Here is a 22,896-nt window from a genome sequence, read left to right on the forward strand (position 1 = left end):
TTGGGAGGGCTCAAAGGTAGTTACTTGGCCCTAAGTGTTTTTTGCACATAAATCGAGTAAATCTCATCCGATTTTGCTAGTTTTGGTACACTTTCAGTAAATTTGACCATGCCCAACTTGACTTGCATTTTGGTAACAGACGCATTAGAGGGTTGTAGACGTATTAGGGTATTACGGCTACGGACGTATTATGGTAACGGACGAAATAGGATTACGGGTCGTACGGGGCTAAGTCGCAGCAAACGCTCCGACTGTTCTGATGCCTTGTTTCCTTGTTATTTTGTCTCTATTGTTGTCTGCATTGTTAAATTTTACGCAAATATCGAAAGACGAGGCTTTCAACCGGTGAGAAATGCAACTGTAAAATCCAGCATTATTCTTTCATCGAAAGTGTGAACTATTATAACCGAAGGTGAATGTTTAAAACTCTGCACCACCGTCTATTCCGCCCAGACAAAGGAAAAATAAAACTTTTCGATTCGCTTCAGTAACAGAGCAATTATAATCAATTTGGTCGCGGAAATTTTGCAAAAAAAAAAAACGGAAATTTCTATAACAGCCAGTGTCGTGTTCGCTATCCAGTTTATACAAAGAAAGAATTCGATTGAAATTCAAGTCCTACACAAAAAATTTAATATCAACAAAATTGCAGTCTCTTCATTTAACTTATTTATTAAGTCGTAAAAAGACGATCTGATTATATATGCCCAGTCGTCTGTTCTGTTCATAAGCTCAGTCTGAGCAAATATTTATTTGGAACAACGGAAATATTTTATCAAAAACTGCGACTAAAATCGTTCCTCCCGCTTTCGACATTAAAATGTTTGAAATCATTTTAAAAGATCGCTTTGTTCAGCTCATTCGAATGCATATTATATAGCGTACATCTATAGTCCTCAAAAATTACTCCGGGCACACAATAAATTCTTGTCTCGGATGAAATTTATTATCCGCAAACGAAACATTGCTTGAACTTATTTCAACCATAAGAAGAGTAAAACAGAAAAAAAAACAATAAAAAACAAAGTGACACATTTTGGCGAGAAACAAATTGAAACTAACTGTATCTTCTAAGCGAAACCGAAGCATCAACCTTCTACGCTTTTTTTATCAACAGAACCGAAAAAAAAACTTTTTCAATTCCAAAATTTTTAAGTGAAAAAGTAAAAGGAGAAAAAAAATGTTTATTTAATCTCACAAATCTAAAGCTAAATTAAATTCTTATTTGTCTTCTCGTTTTCTTTTTTTTTTTTTTCATTAAAAAAAAGCAAAAATTAAATATATAAAACCCTTGTCCCTCCACACTTTTATCCCGTCATACATTCAATATTGAATTAGATGTCGCAAAGCAAAACCGATTTTCTGTGTAAATAAAGTTGAATGAAAATCTCTCTCGCTCGTTCTCCAGCACACACAAGAAAAGAAAGGAAAAAAAAAGATTGAAAATTTGTTTAAACAGCTACAAAACTTATGTGAAATACCCATTCAAGCATGATGAGAGAGACCCCTAATTCAAACACTCAATTCCATTCCATATATTCCCATCCATTTACTTTACGCTTATTATCATAAAATTTTCTGCTGAAAAAATACAGATTTTTCATATTAAGTATAGTTCGTCGTTTTTCGTTTTTTTTTTTTTACTTTTTTTTTCTTGCTTTTTCCACCACTGAGCTTTTTCTTTTTTTGTACACTACAGCAGCAGTTACACATTTATTTACATAAAATTTTTATATTCTCTTTATATTTATATATTCACTACATTTATTGCTTATAAGAATTTATCCATTGAAACATCCTTTTAAAATCGCTAGTGAATGCATTATCCAGCATCTATACGATCTTTGCCGGTTTATTCTTTTTGACTGTGTGCTTCGCTACTTTTCTTCATTCCTTCGTCTGTTTGTTTAGGAAGAGGTTTTGAACGATGACATGGTGAACATTGAATAGTCTATAAAATTGTGATTCTCTTTTTCTATATGCAAAAAACAGGAAAAAAAAATCTTTCCGAACATATTGTGTGGAATAAGTTTTTTTGTTGTTGGTTGGTTGGTTGGTTTTTTTTCGGTGTAAGATGTTTGAATCGACAAAGTGGTCCTATAGTTATTTTATGTATCATGTATCACTAACTAGTTATTATAAAAATGGGGGAGAGCAATACTTTTCCTCCCCATATTCGTGTATGTGTGTTATACAAATATTATTCCTCTTCGTTTTTACAATAATCTCACTTCTAACCGTTGGGTATATTATGCTTCGTGTAATACAGAAAACTTTAATGCCGAGAACAAATTGTTTGGGATTGTTAAAAAAACATATAAAACATCTTGTCGCCAGAATAAATTTAAAAGTTTTTTTTTTCGATTTTTTATTTTTTTATTTTATTTTAAGTTGGAAAGTTATTTGAATATTAGACACGGATGTGTACAAGATTGTAAGAGATACTTTTTGTAAAGAAATTTTCTATTTTTTTCTTCATTTTTTGCGTCCCTGTGTGTATTATACGACAAAATATTAGTCACTTTGTGATAATGTCAGCGAAAACAAAATTGCTGACACGATGAATTGGAAGGCGAAACGAAACGTGAAACCAACGGAAAAATAATAAATGATTTTGCAATCTAACAGGTGGCTTGTTTAGGGCAAGATATTACTAACAAAGTGAAAAAATAAAATAAAATTGAAATTCAACGAACTCCTTTTACGGTGTTGTCCGAAAAACCTTTTTTTTTCGTTCCTATTTTTCATTAAAATCCTTTTTCAATAACGAGTGCCGTATAGTTTTCGGTAGTAGTTTGGTATGGTGACTGCTTAGGGTAGCGGAAAAATTTATGTGGGGTGTATATTCGAATACACATGTTATGTTAACTGAAAAGCTGCTCTGTGCTGCCATACGTTTCTGCCAAATATGATTTCTCTTCTCTTTGGAGAAAAGGTGTTTCCAGGGACTAGTTACCGAAATTAAATTCTTAAGAATATCCGAAATTTTGTTTTAGAAAACACTGGTTTATGCTACAAGATCTCAGGTGAATAAATTGAATGGAAATTTCAGACTGTAAGTTCGGAATCTGTCGTCAGGATTTTTTGTTTTTGTACTGAAAGTGGATGTTTTTGTCCGATGAGCGAAGCGACATATCAAACAACCGTTTTAGTGGCAGCTTGTTACATAAATTTCTTTATTCGCCTATCTGCCAGTTTTCTTTGAAAAAGGGGTCTGCTTTGAACCTCTCAAAATACTCAGCAATGTGCAAACACATCTCTGATAACGAAGCTCTGCTTTTCCTGTTTTTCTGTTTTTCCTAAGCTTAAATATTCGTTAGTTTGTCAGATATGTTTCTCATAACACAAGGTTGGATATTCTATTGAAGCTATGAAGAAACAATTGAGTGTCAACTTCAATAGCATAGATAGATTATGGAACAGTAGTACACACATCAGCTAATGGGGGATTGAAGTTTTGACCAATTCGACGCAGAACGTTATTCTAAGCAAAACATTGTTCTACGGTATGCCTCTAAAATGCAAAGATTCTTTTATGAAATTAATTTTGTTTACAAAGTACGACCCAAAATCGACCCAATTTTGTCAGCCGCTGAAAATATGCCGGAGGCCGTTTCCAGTCTCGATGAAAATAAGTATGTGTAAAGTGTTCTGCAGCAAGAACTACATGGGTATCGACCATTCTGATCAAAAGAATTTCTAAAAACAGTGTAAAATCAAAAATATGGGGCCGCCATTTCGTAATTTTCTCACTGGCGGCTGTACGTTTCGAATTGTAGACGAACTTATAAAAAGATCGGTGCATTTTAGAGACATACCGTAAAACTATTTTTTGTTTAGAATTATGTTTTACGTCGATTAAAAATAACTTGTCAAAACTTCAGTCCCCTATTGGCGTATAGTACTACCTGCTAGCCATCAATTTCACAAAACAATATTGCAACGGCCAATTATTAGAACATATTTCTACTTCTGACTTCTACGGCATTGGATCATTCTAATTTGAGTTGAATTATACTTTAATTCAACGAATGTGTATCATTCCAACACAACACTGACGGTAACATTGTTACGTTTGAATTACTATACCATTCTGCCAAGGATCTAAACCTATTTTATTTGAAATATCGTTATTCACGATGGGTTACGGGTGAAAAAAAGAATGAAATTTTCTAGCTCCGATTTTCCAGTGCTGTGAATTTAATGGAAAGATGGCATTGAATACTGCGGAACGATTTTCTTTTTGTTCGTTTTTTTTTTGTTCTAAATACATATTCTTAATGTTCACCGAATAAATGAATATATCATGCCACTGTCATAATATTATACATACGGTTACGGATGAAACGACGTAGCGTAGACGACCTGCTGTAGATTTGCAGCAAAAATTATTATAACGTGTTACGGTGACTCTCTGTTCGTTATACCGCATTGTGGTACAATAATTTTTGCTGCTGGAATCTTCAAACGATTCGATTAACATTTCAATCCAAAAAAAGATTTTTCTTTTAAATGGTGGTCGGGAAATTTAGCGAAATAAATGATTTTTATGATAAGCTTTTTGATGATGAGCTTTTTTTAGACTTTGAGCTTTTTCTGAATTCTAAAACAGACAAATATGTACTTCGGTAGTCAACCGCAGCTTTTTTAAAGTTTCCCAAAAATCAAATACGTGGTTCGTTTTGGCCCACTGCTGTACAATGTCATGTATCTTTCACAAAAAATTGAATGCGTCCAACGACACAGTTTTGATTTGATTTTTGAAAGTGTTAAAATGAAAGCTTTCCACTCAGCTTCAAACATTTTCAGATGAAAAATCACTCTACATTTCCATTCGGATATTATTCGACCGGAAAACCACGGTTAATATCAATAAACTCAGTTTGTATTTGGTCATAATATTATTGGGATCCAAAACACAAAGCAAAAAAATTGTTTTTCGAAAATTGTCTATTTGCATGATTTGGCTAAAACATTTCCTGCCAACAGCTTTTCAAAGCATATACACACACACACCGATGGTTTCGTTAATTTAAGTGAATATTTCACAGAATACAAACTACCATTTCCGCTGCATCGCTTTTCGATAATACCGGTGTATTACTGCGCGTAAATTCTATATGTTACATCACGTCAATTTAAGTAAAACTATCATTAGCGTTCGGTAATCGCATTAATTTTTTATGACAATTTTGTTGTATAATTCGATTGCAGGACATTAAAAATGAATAAATAAAATCCTTCGGTTGCATGACTGCAGTTAACATTTATTATTTTTTTCATATTTATTCTCTGAAGTGAATTAGACGGCAAAATGTAAAATAACCCCCCCACGGTAAAGTGTTGATGGTGATGTAATAGTGCGGGTGCGTGTGCTACGAGTGATGTATCACATAAAGTAATCATGAGCTACTACAATAATAATTAGAAAATATCAGTGTTGTTATGTTGAAGCGATCTATAATGCATGCATATCACCCCGGTGAAACTTTTATTTATACGGAATGGAAATTTGAAGCTCCCCGTTGCAATCACAAACAAAGTAGCAGTGTGCTTCCCTTATCGCTTTTGATGAGTAACATAAAATGATATAATAATGGATAGACGAGCTAAAATTGGAAAGTAATTATTTTGGAACACAACTTGGATGAGTTGTTAAAATTGTATGGTAATGCAGCTGAAACACGGACAAGTATACATTTCCGTGCGATCGGAATACAATCGCGGAACAAACATGTGAATTTAATTGCAAATATAGTTTGACTAAAATTTTCCATTCAATTTCGATGCTTTGATTACTCATGCCGTTGAGCAAATGTAATAAAATGGTAACCAACGGACGAATCAACGATGAATCATAATTAATTCATCAAAGAATCGGTGATGTATGATGACCATTTTGAGTCAATTAGTTAACGTCCAGCTCTGATTTATTGTTCGTTGACGAGCTATCTGCACCAGATAAGCGAGCTGGTAGCGTTCCGATTTGTAAAGATCGGATGTCCCATAACAATCAAATCGAAAAAGAAATTTTTAATTGAGTAATTCAGTGAAAATAAGTTACAACCTGAAGAACTTGTGTCAGAGCAACCTGAAATTGAAACCCAGAATTCTCGCGTCGTCGCGTCAGGTTCAGGTTACCTTTTGGCTTGACTAGAACTTGATCTGAACCTTAAAAAAATGAGTTAAGGTAACATGACATGGTTTGTTGGAAACCTGACCAGGTTATCCGAGCCTGAATGCCAGGTTTCAATGTGGTCAGGTTCAATATGGTATATATCAGATTCGGGTAAATTGAAACTAATAAACTGCTACCAACCTTCACCTGTCTAAACAACATTTTTAAATATCAGGCTGAATTTCGGCGATGCGATTGGTTTGTCCAATTAAATTATTAAATTATTAAACGGAGCTTATATCGTCCAAAAGCAAACCCGTTCAATCTGTAAATGATTCAATATGGTTCGTAGGTCTTGTAACGTCATTCCCTATCAGACACACGATAATACCTTCAAATGCTTTGTACCTCACATTTAAAATTCCATTAATTTACGGCTATTGTTAGCAGAACTAACCCCGTAATTCGAAATCTTTAATTTCAAATGCTTCAGCGGCACTCGTTTCGTTTTTTTTTATTCTTTGTGAATTTACATTTTTTTTCTGCTCTTAATTCGCTTAGCAAGATGACATGTTAAGCTTTTTTGTGTACTAGCGAAGATAATATGCGAATAGATAATTGGATATGAATTTAACCATTCTACGGTTCTTAAACGAATGTTTCAGTGGAAAACTAAAGAAATTTCTCGGATTAATCCGAATTATGTATTATAATACGTTGCATTAGTTCGCGTTAAATGTTTTTTTCTTTGTTTAATTTTTTCCGAAAGCTATTTTTCATGCGATTAAATGCAAATATTTCAGTAATTTTATTTCAAAAAATAGCTGTGTGTTGTGCTTATTAGTTTTTCCTCTTCGCTTTTATCCTTTTTTCTGTATTTAAATTATTTTTTTTTTGTTAAATATTTCTGCAAAAATTCCTTGTCTGTTAACTGGCTATATTTAAATAGTTAATTCCGAAATCGGAAACTGTTTTTTTTTCTCGTATATTTCATGGCGTTTTTATGGCGATCTCTCGAAAAAATTAAATTTTGAAAATATTTCGTCCTTTCCAATTCGTCCTAACCTCGATAGCTATACATTACAGGCGCTTTACTCACTTCGCGATTTGAAATTTCTACAGTGGGGGAAAACATTTTGATCGATTCCAATCCTATTGATGTTATCCATTCCACATGAAATATCCTTAGAAATATCCTTATTTTACATGCGTAGACGTCTTAACATTAGTATGACATGTAAAACGAATAGAAAAAATCAATCCGAAAGCCATTTTAGGATACTCTAGTCATCTGTTATCGACAGCAACGGCGAATGTAAGCGATAATTGAAATGGATATATAGCAAAATGTAATGCTTAAACTAATGAAGTAGAAGATTTTCCATCAAACACCTGTTGATACTTTAACCTACCACATACGGCTTATCGATAACGAAATATAGTAAAATGCATGTTTAAAAAATGAAGTACAAGATTTGAAATCAACCGATTAAAAAATACTTTGTATATAGCCGATAATAATACTGCGGTAATGTGCTTGCCGTCTGTAACAGGTTAAACAAATTAATTGAAGATACTTTTGCCGCGCATCAACAATACATCTCAATAAATCTAGTACATACCACAAGTGATACAAAAAAAAGGGTGGGACGAATTGGATCGAAATGTTAAAACTATATAAAATAACAGAAATGCAAAAATGTGTAGACCACTCATTTCTGTGGATTATGTGAATTGTACCCTAGTGTTTTTGCAATCATTACGTATTTTACCGTGTAAGTGTAGGTGTAAAAATTTCGTCATCAAGGGCTCTGCTCGGTTCTGTTTCATTTTTTATTAGGAAAACTGCATTGACTACTTACAGTGAACGACATCTCAAATGTCTCACTGTCAAATTTTTCTGAGAATTTTATTGTGTCATTGAAAATTCACAATGAAATTCTTTGAAAAAAATGACAGTGAGACATTTGAGATGTCGTTCACTGTAATGTTTTTTTTTTTAAAGATTTATTTAAGAAATTCACATATACCAAGAAAAGGTGGTTAGGCTAAGCCCTCATCCCAACCTGTAAAAACTTGGATCTTTTCAGAATACATTATAAATACAACATTTCTTCCAAAGGTTTCGCCGCAGGAATTGTTCCCATTACGCAACTAGCATTGAAGCGTTGAATAGCCAACGAGATTCTTTGTGTTAGATAAAATTTTGATTTCCTAATGTTAGTTAACTGTTACCGAAATTTTTGTAGAAAATAAGCGACAAAATCTGTCCATCTTTTCGTACAGCAAAATTGTTTCAACAATTGAAGTAGTAGACTTTTTATTGAATAGTAAACGCTTTTCGATTTTAAAAGATTTGATCTTGTCTGGATAAGACACCTACGAAAGCAGCTGGCAGCAAAATTTGAACGGTTCAATGGATTTTTTTTACATAACCAAATTTTTAGTACACCAAAATCCACTGCCTTTGTTCAGAGCCTAGGTAAATTTAACACAATCCACACAATGGTAAGCACACATTTTTTGTTTCGTGCCGCATGTTAAGCTAAAACAACGAAAGAGATTTTGTGTGCTTTGTATTTGAGCTTTTTTTCGTAGAAAAAATGTTCAAATTTTTATTGACATTCGAAATAAATAAATTTGGAGCTCGTCAATTGTAGTTGAACAACAAAATCGTTGATCGTTGTTTTGTCTGAACAGCAGAGTATCTATACATTTCTCTAAGTTATTTTGTTGTTTTTTCCGCATCAAAGTAACGCCTCGACCATAAAACCGAAAATAAAATTAATTCGAAATCGGAATTTTTTTTCTCGTTTTTCTCATTTTATTATTTAGCGTTTTAAAGCGATCACTGGTTTTAGTTTACTATAAAAATTGCGAGGATTTTTTCTTAATCCAACTAAAATGAGAGTAAAATTTTTTCAATTTTAATTCAACTTTAACATTGATTGTTGTGAGCAATTTGATAATTGTGATGGGTTTGTAATATGATACGAGGAGGCGAATTATTTTTTTTTTTCATAAATATTCTGAAATTTGTTTAAATGGTTCCATATATCGTGTATGAGTGTGTGTACTGTACCTACTTAATTATTTGGTGTTCCATGAGAAGATGTTTCACTGGTGCGTCGATGTATTGTTGGTCGTTTGCTTAGCGTCCCCGTATAGCCACGACTGTGCGGATGCATATTCAGCGGTGCCATATTTGGATGCTCGATTCGTGTGGGCGATGATACTAACGGTCTCGGCGAACTTCGGGACAGAGTTTCAAGTATTTCGTGCGGCTCTTGATACCCCGAGTCCAGATCGTCCGTATTGTAAAAACCGTCGTATTCATAATCAATGAATGCGCTGTTATCGAATGACTGCCGATTGAAAGACACACAGATCATCTCAACATTCTAATTCCCCCCAATATTTCGTGCATCGCACAACTCTCTCATACCTTTATTGGAATCCGTCTAGGACTGGAACTAGCACTATGGTTAACATTTGTGTGAAATTTTCTTCTTATACTATCGCTATCTATAACTTCGTAATGTTCTTCATGCCGATACGGTTCTGGCTCGGTAATATAATGCCTTGTACCATGCGGCGTTAATGTCGCCCAGAGCATGCGATTTTCACTAGCTAGCTGACGTTGTATTTGATGAGTATTCGATGAACATGGACATATTGTATTTGTTGTGGCGTAAGAGGCTGGCTTTACATTTACATGAGATTCACATATCACTTCTAATGTTGGCGGTTTATTCGTTGTCTTACGAACGTTATACGAACTGAAAGTTAAAGAAGAAGAGTTTTTTTAGTTTTTTAATTAAATTGTTCAACAAATTCACTTCAAGCAACTTTAACGTACTCTCGACATTTAATTAACAGCATCGCAAGTAAAACCCCTAGAAACAGCACTCCAACACACGATGAAATAATTATCACAATCCATGAATCATCTATTCCTGTTAACGATAAAAGTTGTAACGACATGTTGAGCTTATTTTATCTGGATGCAAAAAAATGTAATTTTTTTTCTTTTGCTGTGCTTTACCTTTTCTCGGTGATTCGATGAATTCAATATTCGTCTTGTCTCTGTGGCCCGTTGACGGTTGGCATATAAACGCAGCGAAACACGGTTGTGATTCATTGCCCGATATCGCAACTATTGCTGTAATTAGAAGGTAAAAAGAAGTGTCTTAAAACAAAAAGTTCTTCGATGGCCCTTCGAATTGTATCATATAGTAAACCAAAACGACAAACAAACAATTTTTATGCATAAAGTTTCATGAATGATATTCAGTAGGGACATCGATTCCTTCGTCCGGGTAGACTGGTAGACCTTTCCCTCTTAAAGCTGCCAGGATTTATTCATGTCCCAACGGTTTAGTGATTTGAAGAAGATTTTTACGTTTCTTCAAATTCACTTACGAAAGTTGAAGGATAGACACAGAAAAAATTGAAATAAAAATCGTCATTGAAACGATCTTCGTAACTTAAATTTTACCAGGCCCGCACTTGGCGCCTTTCGGAAGTGTTTTTTGGTTTACTTCAAGCTATTTTTCCTACATTTCACTAGGGTGGATCGTATTAAAACTTTGATTGAACCCAAAGGTGTACACAGTCCAACGAATTGATTACACATCGGTCAGATGAAGCCATTAACATTGACTAGAGTTGTTAGCCAAATAATGTACCTTACAGTCAAAGGCAGTCAATTTTCAGCATAAATTAGCTTCAGCTGTTTTTCAGCTGATCCATACAAACAATCACAACCGTTTATACGTCTTTATACGGTTTTACCACTATCATGCGGTTGCGTGTAGCAGCTTCAACCGTATGAACAAGGAAAACCAGTTTTGATTGTATGTGTGGATCAGCTGAAAAACAGCTGAAGAAAATTTATGCTGAAAATTGACTGCCTTTGACTGTATAAATATGGCACTAACATATTGGAGATCTAAAACTCCATTCGGACATTGCAGATCTGTCAACTTTACCGACGATGACTTTTCGATCAAAAATTGCAACTTTTTATATATCCTCATACACCTACAAATCAAGATACAAACAAGTGTGTGAGGTATGCCTGAACAGTAATCTCACTGAGAATCCAGAGGTATACTTTGCGATATTGGATTTTAAGTGCTCGGGTGATTGCTTTTTTCAATGCCTAAAATTAAGAAACTCTTAATTCCACAAGAGCCTTTCGGCGATCAGTTCAGCCCTGAATTTCACTTCGTTACTAAATGTTCAATGCAACTATTCTTTCAACTCAAAGGGGCAGAAACTTTGAGAGGAAATACTTGTGCATTATATACGGAAACATAAGATACGGTTGGGAAATTGATAATTGAACGTACTACAATCCAGAAATTGATGTCGTCAGTGTTGAAGTGGAAGTTTTTACTTGTAGAGGAAGTTTTGAATTGACATGGGAAAATGAATTAAAATCAGAAATCGCAACTTTGGTTCGTTTTATTGCAGAAACACCTGCTTATGAACCGAATTCATTTGCTTGGGACAGAAAAATGAATGAATAATGGAGCACTTTGCTAAAGCTGATGGAAAAGAAAGTCGGCAGATTTGAATGAGTGGTGCTTGGAGATGGTGTAAATGGTGTTTGACGTTGTTGTTTAACATTTTCGAGCTCATAACTCTCACAACTGTATGATGAGGAATTAATTGATTTGAATGCGAATTGGGTCACGACTAAAATACAATGGTAAGACATTTTGAATTCAATCCGAATATTATTCAATATTGGTGACTGCAAAATTTCTGAAATTCAATTTGTTGAAGAGAGAGATAAAGCTTTAATAAAGACATTGAGGGTAGTGTAGCGTAATGCTTTCAAACAATTTGATCTTGAGATTATTTCAATCAAGACGTTGTGCTGGAAAAACTTATTCCGTACGTTTCCACATCGAATTCATTTCATTGTAAGCGAGTTACCATTGATTTATTATCATTATCAACATTTCTCAGCCGGGTGAATAGATTGCCGAGATATGCATGCATTTATACAAATGAATTTTCAATGAAAATTGTATCAAGCACTTGGACACACATTCTTGTCTAGAAAAAAACCGAAACTTCGGATCGGAAAATGGTGCAAGTTGTGTTATATTGATTCACTCATATGGTATCACTTACCGGATCGTGGCAATAGAAAAGCCGGCAACGGTGGTGGTGGCAACGATAAAATGGTGTCGGGTGGTGGTGGTCCAATTTCAAAACAATCATTGCCGCACATTGTTCTGAAAGTAAATAAATATTTATTCGAAAATGCAAGTGAACGAATAAGAAAGAAAAATGATGGAGGTGAGGGATAGAGAGAGAGAGAGATAGCATAAAATGGGCTCTACATATCCATCCAAGTCACACACAATTTATGTTGGATGGGTTTAATCGTACAAGGAGGTTTTTACCAATATTATCTTGTAGATATTGCCTATAATTCTAACAAATCACATATTATTATCTTTATCACGTTTTGGAATATATATTCAGTTCAATTCAATTCCTTGGTATTATATACCTTGGGACATCATCATTTGTAATGTGTCACGATTGACCCGAATGAATTGATATCGGCTTTCAATACAATAATATGAATGATATGTCATTTATGTCCCGATGTCCCCCTTTTCTTTCTTTTTATTTTATTCGAATCTTACATACTCTCGTAACGAAATGTGTGTAAAGGGAAAGGTAATATCAGATTAGCCAATTGAAAATATTTTGTTCCTAATTTCTTTGTAATAAAAGATAAGCTCTCTCTCTCTCGGCCGATTCAATTGTGGATTTTCTTGTACCATCTGACTTGAATACCACTGTGTATACAAACTACACAATGAGACTATTGAATTTAACGATTTTCTTTTTATTTCGGTCATTTATTTGTATTCTCGACATGAAAACATCCAGGATATGAGAAGCAATAAATTTTTTTTTCCTTCGCTTTTCTTTCATTACATTTAAAGTCATGCAATTCATAAAATTGAGTTTTGAGGAAAAACATTGATTTTCGACAATTTTTCTTCTACTTTTCGTTGGAGTGGACGTGAAACGAAAAGCTGATTGTTGTAATTAGACGACAACATTTTCAGAAATTATATTTTTATTAATGGGATTACTTTTGATAAGAGGTTGCATCTTGAGTTCGTTGTTGTGAGGATTTACAGAACAAGAAAATATCGTGGAAACTAGCTAAGTACTTCAAATAATAATTAAATGTGAATAAATAATCGAAAAAAGAGAATATAAATTGGTCAATTGCCGCTCATTTTAATCTCTTGATCTCGTGTTCGGTTCGGATCATATTAGTAAAGGCGTTACTTAAGAAGTTTTTCTTTGGTAGATGCTATTTGCACCCGGGTGCAAATAGCCATATAAATACTATTTGCACCCGGGTGCAAATAGCCATATAAAGACTATTTGCACCCTGGTGCAAATAGTCATATAAAGACTATTTGCACCCAACTCCAACAAAATCGACGCAAATCAAGTTTTTTTTAATGTAAATAATTGAAAAAAAGCTACCGTTTTACTGCAGAAACGTGAGCTGATTGTTTTTAAAAAGTAACGAACAAAGTAATACTTGACTAGCCACTTTATTAGAGAAGCGCCATTGGTACTGATACCGCAAAAAAGTATGTATTGGAATCTATTCAACAATATTATGGTAATAGAAGAATATCCATACATATGAGGTGATGAGTGAGTGTGTGGGCGAAAATTAGGCCAATCAGTAAATCGGAAGCTTTAATTTTATATAAGTTCGTTTATTGAAGACTTGCTTTTACAATGTTTACAAAGTTGGATTATGTAACAAGCTAGTGGTCAGCAAAATAATCTTGCTTTTCAAAGTATGAAAAGAAGGATGTCGTCAAGTAGTACAAAGGTTTTATAATGATAGGTTGGACATTTGTTTTCTTTATTATGTTTTTGTCACTATCCTTTGGCAGAAGAAAAATAAAAAAAAAACTTCATTTGATTAAAGGTTCGGAAAATCGGAAGCTTACAGTGAGACCGACGCGAGACGGCAGCAAAGATGCCTTAAATAACCCGTCCTAACTTTCATTCAAGTTTAGTTATCCCGTAAGAGGGAACGTGCACACTCGATCTGTGTTACATTTAAAAATGTAAAGAGAAAAATTAAAGGGAAATCATTCCATTAGCCTTTCGTTACGTATTGTAAAAGGGAAAAATCCACTGGAATTTAGCCTTTTCGTTACGTTTTGTAAAAGGGGAAAATCCTCTGAAGTTGCGTCTTTTCGTTACATTTTGTAAAAGGAAAATTTCAATCTCGAACTACATTTTGTGAAGAGGAAAATTCCCTGGAATCGTTCCATTAGCCTTTTCGTTACGTTTTGTGAAAGGAAAAACCCACTGGAATTAAGATTTTTAGTTTCGTTTTGTAAAAGGGAAAAATGCCGCTGGAACTTAGTTTTCCGTAACATTTTGTAAAAGGGAAAATCCACCGGAATTTAGCCTTTTCGTTACGATTTGTAAAAGGGGAAATCCTTTTAAGTTTCGTCTTTTCGTTACATTCAAGGTTACATTTTGTAAAAGGAAAACTACAATCTCGAACTACATTTTGTGAAGAGGAAAATACAATGGAATCGTTTCAATAGCCTTTTTGTTACATTTTGTGAAAGGGAAACCACACTGGAATTAAGATTTTTCGGTACGTTTTGTAAATGGGAAAAATCATCTGGAATTTTGTAAAAGGGATGTGCATAGCACAATGGGCCCAGCGGAGGTTCCGTGCGAGTACTACAATTAGAACTGCTGTATTTAATAAAAAACTACAATCTCGACCGATCAATTACATTTTGCGAAGAGGAAAATTTCCTGAAATCGTTACATTAGCTTTTTTGCTACGTTTTGTAAAAGGGAAAATCCACTGTAATTTGACCTTTTGCTTTACATTTTATTAAAGAGAAAGAACTCCTGGAATAAATCCTTTTGCGTCAAGTTTTGTAAAAGGAAAAAATCCTCTGGAATGGAACCTTTCGTTACGTTTTGTAAAAGGGGAAAATCCCTTGTAACCGTTCTGTTAGCTTTTATGACAAATTTTGTAACAATGAAAAATCCTGGAATTGAGCCTTTTTGTTAGATAAATACTAACGCACAATATAGTATATTACTGTTCCCATTTATTAAAAGAAAAGTGAATTTTATAAGCTTCAAAGAAGTATTTTCGTTTGTATAAAGCCAGGCTTCAAAACCGACTTGTTTTTCCAGTGAAACGGCAACGTTTTTCTTATAATTTCCACAACAAAAGCGTGATTTCCGTTGAAGTTGGGTGCAAATAGTCTTTATATGTCTATTTGCACCCAGGTGCAAATAGTCTTTATATGGCTATTTGCACCCGGGTGCAAATAGTCACTTCGTTTTTCTTTACATACTCTCGGTCGAGATACAGTAACATTTTGTTTCCTTTCAAAATTATTTAACTAGAATGTATAATCGAAAGTTATTCTTCTGGCAAGCCTCGATGTTCTCCTTAAATAACAGTAATTTTTATTATCCAGAGACGACGTGAGGTACGTAATTTGACGATTTTTCTGGTTCCCTCCTGGTTTTTCCTCATGCTGTTACCTTAACTATTAAGATAATTCAGAAAGGAACCAGAAACATCGTCAGAATTCCTTGCAGTTCTATAGTTTTGGGATTGGGAAGACAGTGGACCATGAAGACGTCACTTATTTTTAGGAACTGACCTCTGGTCACTTCAAACTTTTTAAAAGTCCAAATGTTAGCTGAAAAAATGGCCATAAAGGTAAAAAATGTCTAATGTCTAGAACAAGGAAGTGCTAGAAACGTCGTGATTCGACATTATTTTGGATGTTTTACTCCATAAACAGTCACAAAAACAATTTCATCCTGGAACGGGAGCAATAAAATAGTTATATCACACGAAAAATGATCGTAAAAGTAAATTGAAATTTTCATAGGGAAAATTGGCAATAACATCTCAAATATGGAACCTCCCAAAATCCTTGAACCGAAATCAAGGAGAGGGGAAGAAGTGACGAAATACGTGTGCAAGAAACACTGGAATAATTATCCCAAATTATAGCGACCTATGTTTTATTGATCTAGAAATAACTTTAAAATTTCTTAAAAGGACCTACATGATTTGTCCAGGTGAACATGGCCGGCCGGCTGAAATCAAGAGTACTTAAATGTAGTTTTCAAATGACACCATTTTTATAAAAAATAAATTGGAAATGGCCAGGGAAAATGGCTTCAAAGTGGGACACCACCGACTCCTCAAAAAAAAAAGTTCCTCCATGAAATATCGGCAATGAGCCATACTTACAAGAACAGCAGAAATTTGTCAAAAAGATATTGTATTTTCAGAGATATTTGACTTTGAAGGTTTTCATATGAATGGCTTTTACGCCCAGGAAAAGCAATTTTCCATTTTCCGGACTTTTTATGGCAAACAAGGTGAGACAAAGAAAATTTCTTAATAACGTAAATAGCACGGAGTCATCGTCTAAAATTATAAAAATCTAACGATTGTGTACCAAAGGACAGAGAGTTCAATTTCGTCTTATAAGAGCACTTTTCGCCAAAAAAATCAACTAGGGACAAATAACTAACCATGTCATGCAATTACAATTTACACGCACTTTACAAGCTACTTAACCATATTTTACCCAAAAACATTTACCAAAAATTAACCTGAGCTATTTGTCCTTGATAATTTGTGTGTTTGAAAACGTAAAAGCAAAAAATTGCGTCAGATAAAAACACGCATTCTACATGTTTTTACGAACACGAGATGTATTGCTTGCGGCTCTCGTTCTTACAATACTATACAAATTGTAAAGAACTACACATTTCGATATTTCTATCTATTTATTCCGTTATCCACCCTTTGGAAATGTTAAACGCGATAAACATTTTTAATTAGAACATACGATGAAGCGACCTTTCCATTCTATTCAAACAGCCACCATTGAATATAATCTATAAAAAATGTTTTAAAAATCGACGATTACATTCAATTCGTTCCACTATAAAATGTTAATTTTCGTTTCCACCTTCGCCTCCGGTTTGCACACACAATACACATCCACGTCCACATGGCACAAGGATACTTATACACACACAAAAGCCATTTCAGTCCACAGAAATAGAAAAGTAATCTAATCTATGCATTTGAAATTTTCCGAAATAGCAAAGCCATTAAACCTCAATCAAATTTCAATTTAGCAATATGTTTAACAATCGTAAGAAACGACAGAAAAAGGCTAGAAATAAAAGGTAGAAAATACGTTTCAATATTATCCCATTATGTTCTGTTTAAAGGTTACAGCCCAGCGTTTTCCTATTTTCCACATTGTTATAGTGCTACCGACGGAATCTTTTATTGCTCCTGCACACACAGTTTTCGTTTTCTTGTACACAATAAACCTTTGAACTCTGCAGCACTATAAAAGCTTTTAATTTAATAGTCGTCCCAATTTAATTGCATAAGAAAGCAATGAATATAAATTCTTTTTAATTATGTACGAAATTGATATAAAATTGTAAAATTACTTCGCCATCCTTTCCTTTGTAGATTAAATTTAGTGTTTTCATAAAATTAAATAAAATTAAAAAAAAGAAGGAAATTCCGGTAAAAGTAGTTACATTAATTAAACTTGATGGTAAAAGTGAAGAATAAATATTTATAATGGAAATATATATAACCTAACGAACGCTTATACGAGAATATATAACGTGCCACATTTAACTGAGATTCAACACTATATATAATAGTGGGCAATTAGTGGTTGCATCCATTGGCGTATTTCTGAATTTTAATTAAATGAAAAGCACGGAGCAAATGAACTTAAGCTATTAAAACTTCGCATTTCCTCCAGAAAAACTGTCCCATTTGGATTTTCTTATTCCAAAATTTTTTCTTATAACTTTTAATAGAATCTAAACTACTTTCCGGAATGGATTACCGCACGCAAAAACTGACATTCTGTGTAGATCCTTATCGTAATGAAAGAAACACAGTCGTTTCCGTTTATTAGTATAATGTCTGTAGTGTAAATAAATTTGGCAGACTGAGTTGTTCTGTAGATAAAATTCGTCGGTAAAAGAGCGGCGATTAATAAAACAGCACAGAGTGTGTTAGTCGGTGTAAAAATTAAAACTACAACGGCTTTATGTATAGCCCGTCCCAAATACGAACAGTAGTACAGATTCAGAACGAACGAACGTCGATATACACTCGTTGGCAGAACATTTTTTTTGTTTTATCTATTTTACATATCCCTACGGTGGTGTAATGGATTTTCACCAATTTTACAATCCCATGGTTAAGTATTTTTGTTTTGCATTTCGAATATAATAGTTATTTGCATGATATATAGGTCGAAAACTGTACTTTTCATGTTTGATTGGATTTTAGCGTAAGAGACCTTTACGACCAATAGCCCCTTGAAGAATGCAAAGATTTTCTAAGGAAAGGTGTTTACTTGATATCTCGCCTAAATATAGGCCAAACACATAAACTCAAATTGATACGATTTGGTTTACTTAAGAGGTATCGATACTTTGCTGAAAAGCATTCATTTGGGATTTTTTAATACTTTAGATGATATTTTGAATGTTTTTTCCAAAAATATAGGAATACTGGAATAACGGCCACGAATGTGTTGGCTTTCAACAGCAGTTTGTAGCAGTTTATGAAAATTTCAGAGCTTATCAGATGATTACAATCAAAACTATTTTTTAATAAAAGCTAATACATTCGTGGTTTCTGATGAGAATGTATCATCAAAAAAAACGAGACACCCAAATGTAGGCTACAATTTTGCTGAAGCATCGATGCCTCTTTATACGAGGCATAATGTACATCGTTACAGCCATCATACACACTGCAACTACCCAAATTATGAAATTTGAGTTAAGGTCGTGTAAATTTCGTTGATCCGAGGCAACAATGAGCACAATATTTTTCACCTTTTTAACACTTCTCATTTTACCTTTTGTACGTTTGGTTGATCCGAGGGAAGGAAGTAGTACGAACTAGGAAAACTTCACACGAAACTGAACTTTTCAACGTTTATTCCTATGTAAAAGCATAAAAGTGTAAGTTAAATGTTTGAATCTCGCTACATTTAGTTAATTATTGGAATTCTACACGTTGTTGTATTTTATTCCTGGTTTTAATTAGATAATAAATGAAACAATTTCATTGATATTGGATCAAATAAAACCAAAATTAAATCTCAATTCAAATTTGCAGTTTTTTTCTCAATTAGTTGATTGCTTGATGTGGAGGAGAACCTTCTTCCAAATAAAAGTTCCTAAATTACTTAACTTGAAACGACTCTTTGGAAAAGTTGGACTGCTTTTAATGATTCCTATCTTTATGCAAAATTCTTATAAAATTTTCTAAGGGCGACTCTAAAAAGGATTGAAACAATGAAGTCCTGAAAGTTATTTTGTGGTCATCGCATCTTAAGTAAGTTACCTTCACGGCACAAATACTTGAAAGTAAAAGTCGATCGGCCGGGTCTCAAACCGAAATTCCTTCTTGTGACCATAACTGAACACATCATTCTACAGAGAATGAACGAAAATTTCTCTGCGTGACCATGGGAAAAACGCTGAGAATTATCTTAATAATGGTTGGAGTGACATGACATTCCAGAAACCATTAATGTTGCTGACGTTCCGGATAATATTTTTTAAACCTTTCGAAAATTAGCACGAAAAGCTTCAATACTTGAAAGGATTTTACACATTTTTCAGTTGAAAGGAAAAATCCTTGCCGATGGCTGTATACACACAGCAAGTCAACATTCTTTTTAACTAAACAAGAAAATTTTCACTTAAATAAACCTTTGCCTATCCTTTTCAAAGGAAAATGTTATTTATGTAAACTTGGCAGATGCTGGTGTGTGTAATGGTATGAAGGGACAAAAAAAAATTTGTAACTCGTTTCCAGAAATCATTTACTTCAGTGCACTGAGCTAAAACAGCAGTATTGACGTTCGACGTGTTTGATATATTGTCAAGCAATTACCACCCTTCCTTTAAGTCGAGAACAGACGATCAATCGATATTGGTGATATCGGAGACTACATCGTTCCAACACCACTGTCAGAGCAATGACGCAACGTAAAAAATTTGCAAATAGATGCGATCAAAGAACTTGTTATACCACCTCCCCTCTTCGATTTTATACGTCCTACTTCAGGTTATACAAACAGCATAAAGTGTAAGTATTTGAGAAGGTAGCTGGCTACACTATTATTATGTGTAATATTACGGCGACAGCCTTTTCGTGCAAGCCTAACAAATCATTGCTCGTATGTCGAGTGTGAATTAAAGAAATGGGTTGGATTGAATTAAAAGCACCGACTTGTGCATATTGGCGGCACTTACGTTTATGTCAGAGTGTTACTAGGAAAAAGATATATCAATTTTATGTCAACTTATTATCGAATTTAAAAAACTCAACGATGCGACAGGATGTGACACGACAAATTTAATTTTGATTTATGATCATTTTTCACCGCCTTTCTGTTCGGTTAATTTTTTTTCCCATATTTTCCCCTATCACACATAATTAACTTCAATAGCAGAATGTGATTCACGAATTATTGATAGACGAATGTCTAAGTTGGAAGCATAAAATAAATCAAACAAAAATTTATTCAATAAAAATCGAACCGTGAAGCTTCCACTCCGTATAACAAGAGTTTCGCTTCCATTATTGTGAGACGAGATTATTCAATATAACGAGAGATATATTATTGAGTGAAATATTAAAACCAACAGTGAAACATAATGTCGATTTACTGCTAATTTAGCTATAGACAATGGCGCAGACAGATGGCAAATTTAAATGAAAATTGATGGGCATTAAGATGCTTGACTAAAAGTTCCATTAAGAGCTAGACTGTAAATGCTGTACCGTAGCAGAAATATTGCGAAAATGATCCGAATTCGTTTCCATCAATTCTAATCAATTTCTAATTTTATAAGTCTGAACATAAGCACATTATACGGTCTATATTATACAATGCATTAGACGAGCGCATTTTCACCTTGACTTTTGCTCTTCAATCAGCGCACTGCAAGCATGAGTGCTAGAGTACTATTTTATATAAATTTTCTCCACATTTCTTTACAGTTCCAAAAATTTGTTTGATACACCGTCCAGTTTCAATCATGCTGGAGAGTTGATTGATGAGTAAAATTGGAGAAATATCTCATTTGAACATTTCCCTCATTCAGTTTTAGTAGAATAAGTGAGTCCAGTTTCCATTGCGTCTGTTGTGCGTGAGTCAGACTTTAGTTATTTTAGGAAAGATACCGATGACAAAAAATAAGCATTGAGGAAAACGAGTTGAAAATCTCACCTGCAGCTGGTAATTTTGGCTCCAGGAAATCTACAATAGTTACGACAGATGTAGCGCCGCATACAAAAAATACAGCTGTCGCAGAATGTATTGCAGATTACCTGGAACCAAGATAACCAGCTACAGGTGAGATTTTTAACTCTTTTTCCTCAGTGTGGGCTGTGGGTTATGCACTGTTATATTGATGTTAAAAATGATGAAGTCAAAAATTTTGCAAGTCAATTCGTTGGTATACCTTAATGATCAAAAGAAGTAGTAGATTCGATAATTTTACTTGTGTTGTGTCAGCAGTTATATCAGTTACAAATCTGTCAGCTTGAGATGTGCTTGAAGTAACTAAATAAATTGATTTGGTTGATTAAAAAAAAATCTTAAAATTTCAGACGACTCCAGTACGATTTCAACCAGCTTGTCCGTTAGCAAATTTTATAATAAAAAGGTGTCTGCAACCACCTCAAAAGCGTCTTACTTTCCACAGATCCAACGCCTTTCATGTTTATGCATTCATTCCTAATCTAATTCGATGTCAAAGTCAACGCTTTCCTGTATGGTGTGGCCATTTTATATCTAACATATCAATCGGCTATACGTTCTTCACATACGAGATATAGGAGAAGAAATGTATGAACGAAAAAAGAGACTCGTAATGACTGGGGTGCATTTTCACTTAGCACAAAGTTGATATTACCCGAACCATTTATAAACTTCAACCGAATTTACGATGAATTCGAATCCCAACGGCATTATGATATGTGGATGGTAACTTGAGTAAGCTTTTTCGTCCTTTACTCAAGTAGTTGACAATAGATTCCCAGTAAGATTTTAATCATTTTGAATATGTATCATTCGTGCTAAACTTTATCGAACACTTGTGCACCCAGAAAAATAAAATTCAGACAATGTTCCGGGTGTGTGTGTAAAATTTATCGGATCATTGACATATATACATGGACAATGTTTTCTATACGGAGGTAACGCCAATCAGACGCGCGGCATAGCACATTAGTTCGTTGCTAACGACACCTTTTTTTTGAAATGGTTGACTGTGATTTTCTTGTATTTCACAAAAATATTTACACTCGACTTCGTCTCGACGAAACATACATACTTATGCAAAAGTTATTCTCTCGGTATACGAATTCACACGTATACTGTAATTTCGTGGTTTCAATCCAAGTGATGCAAATAACTATTTCGGACTATTTTTTTTTCAATTATATAGCCCAACCACAGCTACCACATTCTTTACACTCTCTCTACCGAAAATAATTTTCTAACTGGAAAAATATTCCGGTGTCTTTTTGTAATTTACCGCAATTAAATTTTCTCGTTCGGAAAATTGTAGAAGTCTATTGTTGGTTGCTGATGTAAGTTTTAAAACAAATGTTTGATTGT

General features: G+C 33.9%; 1 protein-coding gene and 2 long non-coding RNA genes across 3 annotated transcripts in view; 1 reads left to right on the plus strand and 2 right to left on the minus strand.

Annotated features, from left to right (window-relative positions):
• Positions 1–4,700: 4,700 nt before the first annotated feature.
• Positions 4,701–22,690, minus strand: LOC119069617. Its single transcript, XR_005086362.1, has 3 exons — positions 22,581–22,690; positions 20,749–20,754; positions 4,701–4,711 (listed from the first exon to the last, which is right to left on the minus strand). It is a non-coding gene; the product is annotated as an uncharacterized LOC119069617 (long non-coding RNA).
• The window catches only part of LOC119069614, a 40,694-nt gene continuing 26,658 nt past the window's right edge, over positions 8,861–22,896 (minus strand). The window contains exons 2-6 of the mRNA XM_037173706.1: positions 12,266–12,369; positions 10,164–10,280; positions 9,978–10,074; positions 9,564–9,897; positions 8,861–9,483 (exon numbers count right to left, since the gene is read on the minus strand). Coding sequence (XP_037029601.1) covers positions 9,205–9,483; positions 9,564–9,897; positions 9,978–10,074; positions 10,164–10,280; positions 12,266–12,365 — 927 coding nt within the window. The 5' untranslated portion in view covers positions 12,366–12,369 and the 3' untranslated portion in view covers positions 8,861–9,204. The remainder of the gene's footprint in view (positions 9,484–9,563; positions 9,898–9,977; positions 10,075–10,163; positions 10,281–12,265; positions 12,370–22,896) is intronic.
• On the plus strand, positions 14,975–15,510 carry LOC119069616. The gene is made up of 2 exons (XR_005086361.1): positions 14,975–15,422; positions 15,458–15,510. It is a non-coding gene; the product is annotated as an uncharacterized LOC119069616 (long non-coding RNA).

Source organism: Bradysia coprophila (assembly GCF_014529535.1).
Source record: "Bradysia coprophila strain Holo2 chromosome X unlocalized genomic scaffold, BU_Bcop_v1 contig_38, whole genome shotgun sequence".
Taxonomy (NCBI): domain Eukaryota; kingdom Metazoa; phylum Arthropoda; class Insecta; order Diptera; family Sciaridae; genus Bradysia; species Bradysia coprophila.